Raw genomic sequence first — 10,786 nt, 5'->3', positions numbered from 1 at the left:
AAGTTGGCGTTGCGTGTCGACCATCCCTGCGACCACACTCGCTTGCTAATTGCAGCAAAGGAAAAGAATGTGGCTTATGCCCTGTTTTGGTCATCATATCCAATTTGGATCTGTCAATGAAAAGAAAACCAGGTAGCTATTCTTGTGAAAGTCAGGGTCCCCTTCATCTTTCCTTAAAGGAAAAAAAAAACCCGTGTGCCCTCCATCACACAAAATTAGTTCTTTAGTCCACGGCTCCACGCATCCATCCATACAGATTCCTGTTAGCTTTTATCTAATGACAATCTGCTATATATCTTTTTTTTGAAGTAAATCTGCTATATATCTTAGTTAGGTGGCCTGCCAGGGTTTGGCCCTTTTGGGGTCACTATCGACCGTTGTAGAAATATACACCAACATATGTTACCGTCGACAGTTCATGATAGAGGATGCATGTCTGTCCATAAATGTTGCCTAGCAGAAACATGCAGGGGAAGAAGGGCAGGATACATCTAGATTGGAACCGGAAGAGGAGCGACATGCCTGGTTGCATTATTAGGGAGCAATGTAGCATACAGTTGACAACATTAACCGGACATAATGGTAGAGGTGTGCTTGCGGCTATGGGTGGGGGTGGGGACATATATACATAGGATTCCACTTCTTGCTGCTGTTAGCTAGGACAATCAAACAATCAAGGTGGTAGCGCCAGAAAAAGGAAAAAAGATGGATAAATGGAATCCCCGGTCTGGCCTGACAGACACTGATCTCTGTAGAAAATCAATCTTATCACGGATTTGTCATTATCCATTCAGACTATTGCACTCCGTTAGTTGCACGTACGTGATGGAATCTCCATTGCCCAGCTCAATCCATTGATAGTTGTTGGATACCCTCAAAATTAAGGAGACATCTCGGCTAGATAAATTACACCATAGTGGTAGTACTACTCTTGCTTAATTTCACGATAGAGCTAGCTAGCTGGATTACAAACATAGTCGATCATCACACCAGAGCTACGTGATCTAGCTAGTTTGAAGGGAGAGTTAATTGCACTTAGCAATATATTACACAGTACCCTCTCGCCTCTGCTATATATGATTAAGTGGAAGCTGCCGCGCTTCTGCATTGGATGGATCATGGATGGTTCAAGGTGCTGGGGCTGAGCGGCACCTCTGGAGAGTAGACCTGTCGGGGGCCTGCGCCGCCAACGCCAAACGATCCTACATTTCATGTGTGCAAACATATACTTAGCCAGCAGATAGGAGTACGTGCGTAAGGAAGTAACGAAGTAAGCATATGTATGTTACGTACGTGGAGGTCCTGCTCTCGCTTGATGAGCATGGTGTTCTCCCTGCGCAGCTGCGCCAGCTCCAGCTCCAGCTCGTTGGTGTAGGCTTGCTTCCGCGCCCGCGACCGAGCCGCGGACTCGCGGTTCTTGATCATCCTCTTCTGCCGCCGGTCACCGCTCCCCACCGCCGACGCCTGCACAGGAGCAACTCTCCTGCTGCTGTTACAGGTGCTGCTGGGGAAGGAGAAGGCGAAGAGGTCGACGGGCAGGTGCAGGGAGTCGTCGCCGGAGCTCGTGGAGTTGGACGGCGGTCCTGCTGTGCGTCCGGAACCTACAGCGGAGGAGCCGAGGTAGGTGAACTCGAGGGGGGAGCGGAGGGTGAGCGCCGTATGAGGAGCATGGGGCGGCGGCGGTGTGCGGGGAGGCTGGAGGTAGTCCTGGTGGAAGTAGGCGGCGCGGTCGCGGTAGGAAGCGGCGGCAGGGGAGTCCTGGAGGGGGTAGTGGAACGCCGCCGGGGTGGAGATATCCTTCCACATCTCCTCCATCGATCCTAGCTAGCTAGCTAATCTTTCACTACCTAAGAGGAATAGTATAGGTGATAACCAACTCAACTCACACGATCCAGCTAGCGGAAGTGAAGTGTGTGTAGCTATGCAGGCGCACGCGTAACGCTACCAGAGCTCTCTTCCATGTGTGCCACTCTCTTTATAGAGTGTCCGTCCATGGTGGATATGCAAACGACCCAGGGCAAGAATAATTGTAACTATCCCTCAACAAAAAGAAATTGTAACTAGTGGTAAGATTATAGGATGGGGCAATCGATCTCGAAAAAATATGTATAGGATGGGGCCGGCCGGGTCGGTACTCGGTACAAACAAAGCATGCACACTCACCGGCCTCCTAGGTACTAGGTACACCGGTACTACTGTTGTTCAACAGTCAACAGCACACCGCACGACTATAGTCGTCCTTCCCGTACGAACAGTCAATTACTCAACACTTGGTTACTCTTTTCACACATATAGTACTTTGTGTGTATAAAGAGTCTATTTGCTTGGTGTCGTAAAGTACCCAATATTTGACACATTTTAACAAAACAGTCCACATCAATTAGATCCCAGCCTAGAACTAGACGACGCCTTGCCACATATAAGAGAATTTTACTACACTTCATTAGCAACAGACACATATGGGGCCCATTTGCAAGAAAAGGAATAATCTTGCCACGTTTTTTGTTGGAAACTAAAATTGTCTGACTTATGGTATGCCATGGTTAAAATACCTATCGATCAAGCATGCCCTTAGACTACCTTGTACTCGATCATGTTTATTTGTGTCATTTTACCCACTTTGGAAATTGTGATAATATTTGACACACTCAGTGAAGACTACGATTCCATAACATGTGAAATTACAAAAGATCCTAAATAGTGAAAATTATGTTATTCACACATGCCCATTTGTTTTATGTCGACCATAACACAACAACCAAAAAATTGTTCACTAACACATGAATGGGTTATCCCTGTCATGCCCAAAAATATCAGGGATGTAATAAAATTTGGGAGCCTGCAAAATTTCCCAAAATCAAACTTAATTTCACCTTGGTACAAAATTCCCTTTCGAAGAAACGTAACCCAATGTCGCATCACTAGAGGTGAAACCGCTCAACTCATCACAAATAACTCTTTCTAAGAGATGTGCTAATACCAAGTTTTTAAGGCTTCTAGATGAAAGCCATAGATTTTTCCGGTAACGGAATGAGGTGCTTTGTTCGATGTTTCTCTTCATGCCAGGCTCTTTTTTTGCAAAAAAAAGGAGGCTCATTTCTAACGGTTATTTTTCCTGAAGTGCTTGAGATGGAGGTCTATCTAATGCGCTTTGCCTAGCTTGCCGAAGATGTCCCACATGTAATGCCAGTTCTGTACAAGAGACATCATGTTGCTAAAACACATGCTATAGATTGATAAACAACATCCATTATTCACTTCATTGCTAAAAACATCCAGGATTTATTTAAGTGAAGTCACAAAAATATGTTTATATCTGTCCCTCTAAACTTTGTGTAGAACTGTAGATCATGTTTTTTTCGATAAAGGGAATATATTAATATCAAAGGATACAACTGTAGATCATGTGTTTTACAAAAATGTGCTCACTCTAATTACTTACTCTACAAAATTAGCCAGTGGTATATCTACCACTGATATACCACTGATTATGCCAATTGGGCAGGGAGGTAACGATGAGCCGTTCTGCTTTTTTTTCGATAAAGGATGGTATATTACCTTTGAGAAAACAATTACATCCAGTCTCTGCATAACCAGGATGCACACAACTGTTTATATGTCTCGAGTCAACAGATAAAATAAAAGGCGAAATACATATCGGAGCGATGAATCATATAACGCCTAGGACGTGGGTGGTGCTGTAATCCGTAAACTATGCCACCCATGTAGGGAAAAAGTATCCCTCGCCGTAGCCTCCAACCGTGTACAGACCTCTGTAAACAGCTCTCGGTTCTCCACTCGCTGAAGAGGTAACCACGAACGGAGAATACCTGTACATCTGTAGATGACCTGCAAAATTGAACAATTTTTATCATTAAAAATCTTGTCATTTCTACATAGCCAAAGCGCCCAGATAACTGATAGCGTCCCCACCCTAAGGAGCAACTTAAACATTGAATCAATACCATGAAGCCAATTGCCAAATACATTGGCTACACTAGTCAAAGGATACAAGCTAGACGCTACTTGGATGATCGACCATATAGATCTCGCAACTTAGCATTGGAAGAATAGGTGTTGAATAGTTTCATCATGATGACAGAAAACACACCGTGTACTCCCATGCCAATTTCGCTTAACAAGATTATCTTTGGTGAGGATAACCCCTCGACGAAGATACCATCCAAATTTTTAATTTTTAATGGTATTTTCATCCTCCAATTTTTTTTATTATTATCAACTGGTATATCAGAATGAAGGATCGCATTGTATGACGATTTTACTGAGAAAGTGCCATCTATATGTAGATTCCATCTGAATTCGTCCGGTCCAGTCGATAGTTGTATATCTTCTAACCGGTGAATTAAAGAATTCCATGCTACTAGCCTTTGCCCAAGTAAGACTCGTCTGAACGTGGAGGTGAGATAGTCATTACCGTAGCTGAGCCGTTCTGCTAGATCTGTTTTCACATACACAGATCTACGTAACCACGTTCATTGAGCATTGCTAGGTACACATTGTGCTTTATCCATCCATATGTAGGAACCGCCTAAATTTAGCAATTTTGAGGAAGCATCGATCTGCATATTGCAAGAAAATGAACATAGTGCAGGGAGGGTGGACGCGCTGGTGAATGTGATTGGATATGGGCATTGCGCTTTTTGGTATGGACCATATATGGAGAAGCAACATATTTCACCTTGCAGTGGAGACTGTGGATGCTGCTGGGGGGCCAATAACTTGAACGGCTGAATATGCATGATAGTATATGGCATGCTGCATATTTCCATTTGCATGTAGATATATATCAGGCACAGTACAGATATAGAAAGATAAATATGTGTATAAATATTTCTGCTCTCTCACTCGTGCACAGTAGATAGTGTACACTGCTCGTACAAACTACTACTACACGTGAGTAGCTAGGTAGATAGCAGATCTAGGGAAAAAGATGGGTGGAGATCTGCATACATGCTCACAGGTCACGCATCCTTTATTGGCCATCGATTTGCTGCTTCAGGCTAGCCAGCCAAGTACAATAGCCCCATATCGAGATAGTACACCGTAGCTACAGTAGAGTACAAGCTATGTTTGCTATTGTGAGGAGGACTGGAGGGGTATGGCCATGGCCCGACGTGAAGCGAGCAAGAGAGAATCGCTTCCCTCAGCAAAGCGAGCAGAGACGTCGCAGAGCATTGACGACTGTGCAGCGTCGTCGTTCGTGTTTGGCTAGCTTTGAATAGTGGAGTACTAGCTAGTAGCAGTAGATGTACTTGCCTAGCTGGCCACCATTGCTTGCTTGCTCTCGCCTCGCTGAGACGTTGCGTCCATCCATGTATACACCTTTCTTTGCATTACGGTTCTCTCTCGAGCTCGCCGTTGTACATTTTTTTCCGATAAAGATTTAAGTTTACACCTGGTATTTGCATAATTTGCATAATTAAGGTGCACATAGCCGCACACAATCCACAAAAAGTATACAAAATGAATAAAAGGCCTAATACAAATCAGCACTCGAGAGACCGAATTGAAGCCTATCGAGGTGGAGCAAGCCTCAAACTATGTCGCCATTGTACATTACTGTATTATTCGTGGCACCAGTGAATATGTGCGGCCTGATTAAATTTCATACTCCAGAATACGCGCGTGATGGCTGCTCCATTTATTTGGTCGGACTGAAACAAACATGCAAGGACTGGAGGACATGTTTTCGTGTGTTTGCTCCCGGGCCACACAGCGGTCGATGAATCGCTAGCTCACAGATAGCAGTACAACACAGAGAGGTCAGCAGCAGAGGCAGGCACTGATGTTGACGTGGCAGGGGGCTTTTCTGCGATCACTGCCCTCATGACGTGTGCCTGCCAACGGAGCAGGGAGACCACGTGTCGACCTCGCGATGGAGGATCAGACCATCTTGAAAGCGCAACGGAGCAGGGACACCACGAGGTCGGTCAGCAAGGGAAACTGCTTCCTCTCGGTCACCTTGCCGTGGAAGACGGGAGGCGCCGTCGTCGACAAGGTTCGCGGGTATCACGACAATCTTGTTACTCAGTCCTGCTCATCGTAAAATGATGGGAAGTAGTATTTTTTTTTTTGAGTGTCAGCCACCTCAACTTATTTAAACCTCGGAGTACAGGAATGTTTACGTCTATGGTTCTAAAAGCCAAACAAAACGGCCTACATTATTGTTAAGTGCAAACTTCGTCACGCAATGCGACTCATGGTTCGACGATCTTGGTTCAAAGCAAAATTCTACAATCTAAAACTGCTGGATGATGTGCGTGTATTGCCCCTAGGGTTCCATCCTTCATACTCCGGACTACATATTGAAAATTTTGTCCTAGGGTTCCTTCCTTCATACTCCGGACTACAGATTGAAAGTCGTTTGCCACCTGCACCCTCTTCACAACTATATCGAATGCCAGTGCCAATGCTTCTCGGCATGCCAGTACCTCTAGTATCTCAGGGTCACTACGTCCATCAAAGACAACCGCATATGCTCCCCTGAACACGAACACGCGTCCGTCGTCCCTTGAAGCCACAACCACCGCCCCTTTGTTCTGATTTTTACCAACTGTTTCAGCAATGTTCATTTTTAGAACCTTGTCGACGGTGCAATCCACCGGGGCAAAACCACCAACGGTTTTTGCTGCATTGCCTTCTTCCTCCATGTTGTTGAGCTCTCCAAATCCTTGAGAAAATTTTGCACGAACACAAACATGGATAAAGGGCCCTGGTATATATATCATCATGTATTGTTTTACTCTTTGCATGTCAGATAGCCCAAAGTGTAATAAAACACTTAACTTGATCTTCCTTAGAGAACGAATCAATCATCGTCCACAGAAAATCATGCGCATTGTTTCCACTCGACATGCTAATATGCTCTTTTTTTTAGAAATGGGGGAAATCAGAAATGGGGGAAATCCCCGGCCTCTGCATCCAAAGGATGCACACAGCCTTTTATTGCATCATCCAAAAAGAGTACATAGTTGTGAATACAAACGATCATAGGTTCATGGATCGGCTAAAGTTGCGACATGAATCAGCCATCTAAAAAGTGAAAACAAAGACGATCTAATCTTGTAATCTATTAATATGCCGCCAACCACCCTGGTTGAAGATAGCCCGAACGACCGCCATCAAGCGAGTGCACCCAGAATCCATATGTGCCCGCTGGTCCTCGAGGAGTAGATGGGACCACATATTTATCCAGTAAGTAGTTCGATGAATAGCATGCAAAAATTGAGAAGAACCCGCACCGTTAAAAACAATATCGTTTCGACAATTCCAAATTGCCCAAAGTAAAGCGCAGTCTCCTATACGAATCCGCTCTTTAACAACTTTGTCAATACCATTCAGACTAGTGCCCATACGCACCGAGCTATATTGCATTCAATCAGAGAACAAGAGTCATGATCACCATAAACATGACACACATCATCCGACTCATATTCTGATGATGGCGTACATAGGCAGTAGGAAGAGACTAGCTCGCCAGCCTCCATAGCCTTCAAGAGTACTTGTACTTTCTATAGTGACGTCCATTATTATTTTTTTGCCTCGGTCTATCTGAGCTCAAGCTCGTTCCCTCTAACCAGGCTTGTCGACGATCCCGCGTGTGCGCAACCATTTTGTAGGTTAAGCGGACGGTGAACATTCCCCAACGATCCATTTATGAGGCCTAGAAATCCTCCTGCCTCCTCGTGATCAATGGAATATCGCGTATAACTACAACATCCAATGGCAGAAAGAAGGTGTCCATCTTATCAACATTCAAGTTCATTGTAGTATGATCAATATAGTCATCCACCAGAGACGGGAATTGCTCCCTGGAGTTGAGATGGGTCTGGCTGTACCTTGACGAGGTAACCAATTATGGTTCCATGCATTGGTAGTCTGACTTGTGCCTATACTTTTTTATCAGTCCTTGCTTTAGAACTCCAATGCTCTCATGAATACCTTCCAAACTTGCCAAAGATTACTTCCCAATTGAGAGTCAAGCTAATCTCCCTCAAGAAAATATCTAGCCGTGAGAATTTTTGCGCTCAACGAAACGATGAATTATGTAAAAGTGTACACACTTGTCTATCAAGAAGTACAAGGTTAAAAGGTTCTATGTCCCGGAAGCCCAAACCACCCATACCTTTCGGTCTTGTCATATCCTTCCACAATACCTAGGATGGATTCCTCTTCCCTTCTTTACTCCCCCACCATAATTTCATAATTAACTTAGTGATAATGCATCCAGCCACAAACTTGTCAGGTAAGGCACATTTAAGGAGTTCTAGCTCTTTCACAATGCATTGTATCTCATGAGCTTGTTCGACTACAGAACGGTTGTTCACCATCCCGATGCCATGGAAGCTCTCCATGATGTGTTCACTGGCTGCATCGGTTGCACCGAATTTAGCATTCAGTGCATCCCAGAGCTCTTTACCTCTGTTATGTGCATATACACATCATACAGACGATCAACAAAAATACTCAGAACGCATCCGACGAAGAGAGTATCGTCTGCCTTGAACTTTTTCTGATCTTGGTCAGATATAGTTCCTTCACGTAAACCATTACTAAATTCGAACACTTTCAGATGAATAAGCCAGAGTGTGGCCTTAATCTGACACCTCTTAAGGTGCACACCCGTAAACTTATCCGGCCTCAGTGCATCAGCAAAACCAGCCATTGTTAACTCGGGAAATTGTCTACAATTAGGTTTTTGGATAGTTGGATAATTAGGTACAATTTCCATGATTAATTTCATAATATTAAGCATGACAACAACAACTACTAACATGTGAAACTTGAACATACTAGATGCATTAATCAATATGAATAGTAGTAGCGCGAACAGTAAAGCATCCATCGCAAAATAGATCGAGATATGTCGCATGTACCGATCTAGTGGAGGTGGCGGTGGAGGTGTAGCAGATGATGTCGCAGCAGTAACATTGTTGATGACAACGTTGTTGACGACGGGTCGAAGTAGACGGTGTTGAAGACGACGGTAGGCAGAACTGCCTGACTTGGACGGAAGACGACCCGTGATCAAGAACTTGAGCAGTCGCGCAGAACGCTTCCCAAAAACCTAATTCGCCCTCTCCCGTACAGGATCACAAAGGTGAGCGGTTTCGGAGACCTGCTCTCCCGTTCGTCGGTGCACGCCGGCGGGTGGGATGGAGTAGGTTACTGTGGCGGCGCAAGCAGAGAGGGGTGGAAAACCTAACTCGTGTATTGGATGTGTTTCTGCGGTAGCCGGGCAAGAGATTATATAGGCTCAGGAAACCCTAGGCAACGTGGGCCGCACCCACGTCGCAAGGAAGGTTTGAGTCGGTTATAGATAGCCCACGGTCCGGGAGCGACCCGAACCGACTAAGTCTCTGATGTCTACGCACGCTTCTATTCCTGTAGACAGTGTTGGGCCTCCAAGAGCAGAGGTTTGTAGAACAACAGCAAGTTTCCCTTAAGTGGATCACCCAAGGTTTATCGAACTCAGGGATGTAGAGGTCAAAGATATTCCTCTCAAGCAACCCTGCAATTAAGATACAAGAAGTCTCTTGTGTCCCCAACACACCTAATACACTTGTCAGATGTATAGGTGCACTAGTTCGGCGAAGAGATAGTGAAATACAAATAATATGGATGATTATAAGTAGTAATTGCAATCTGAAATAAAAATGGCAGCAAGCGAACATGTAACAGAACTTGTTGGAAATGGTGTTTCAATGCTTAGAAACAAGGTCTAGGGATCATACTTTCACTAGTGGCCACTCTCATCATTGCAATCATAATTGAATATAAATATAAGCACTTCATCATACTACTCTCCTGTTAGATAAAGAACTCAAATTCATTGGGCAAGTGTGCAAAAGCACACCTCAAAGGTGTATTCCCAAGTACTAATAAACACCCCACACTGTCACCGTGAGCATTCATAGGAGGTACTAACACACCACAATTCATAAGGGAGTTACACACGGCGCACACAATGTCACCATTACACCGAGGTCACAGTAACTCCAAAGTTCACATAATAAAACACTTGAATAGCATATGACATCTTGATTGCAAAGCCTATGATCACATAAATAACAAATAAATGCTACTCTCAAACACTCTCTTGTTGGATAACAAACACCATTCATTGTGTAGGGCTACAAGAGCACACCTCAAGCCGGAGTAAACAAGCTCCACAACATCCGGAGTTCATATTAAAGTAACCTCTAGAGTGCATAATAGACAAGAGTAACATCTACATATTCATAAAGATCACACCATGGGAGAGAGAGATGAACCACATAGCTACCGGTAGAGCCCTCAGCCTCGGGGGAGAACTACTCCCTCCTCATCATGGGAGACAGCAACGGCGATGAAGATGGCGGTGGTGTCGATGGAGATGACTCCGGGGGCAATTCCCCGTCCCGGCGGCGTGCCGGAACAGAGACATCTGTCCCCCGAAATGGAGTTTCGCGATGGCGGCGGCGCCCCTGGAGTCTTTCTGGAGTCTGATAGATTGATGTAGGGTTTTCGCGTCGCGAGGAATATATACGCGAAAGGGCGGCGCGAGGGGGTGCCCGGGGGGCCCACCCCATAGCTGGGCGTGCCCCCCTCTTGGCCGCGCCGCCAGGTGGTGTGGGCCCCTCTTGGCCGCGCCGCCAGGTGGTGTGGGCCCCCCTTGGCCCCTCTTCGTCTCTCCTTTGGTGTTCTGGGTCCGTCTCGGTAAAATAGGAGGTTTGGCTTTTGTTTCGTCGAATTCCGAGAATATTGCCCGAACAGCTTTTCTGGA

At 45.2% G+C, this 10,786-nt stretch overlaps 1 protein-coding gene across 1 annotated transcript; it reads right to left on the bottom strand.

Moving 5' to 3' along the window:
* Nucleotides 1-812: 812 nt before the first annotated feature.
* LOC127336906 (protein FD) lies at nt 813-1,956 on the bottom strand. Its single transcript, XM_051363771.2, has 2 exons — nt 1,294-1,956; nt 813-1,202 (listed from the first exon to the last, which is right to left on the bottom strand). The coding sequence occupies exons 1-2, from the start codon at nt 1,813-1,815 to the stop codon at nt 1,128-1,130; spliced, it is 597 nt and encodes a 198-aa protein (XP_051219731.1). The 5' UTR covers nt 1,816-1,956; the 3' UTR covers nt 813-1,127.
* Nucleotides 1,957-10,786: the final 8,830 nt, after the last annotated feature.

This window comes from Lolium perenne, chromosome 2 (assembly GCF_019359855.2).
Source record: "Lolium perenne isolate Kyuss_39 chromosome 2, Kyuss_2.0, whole genome shotgun sequence".
Classification (NCBI taxonomy): Eukaryota; Viridiplantae; Streptophyta; class Magnoliopsida; order Poales; family Poaceae; genus Lolium; species Lolium perenne.
This window is presented reverse-complemented; position numbering and strand designations above follow the sequence as displayed.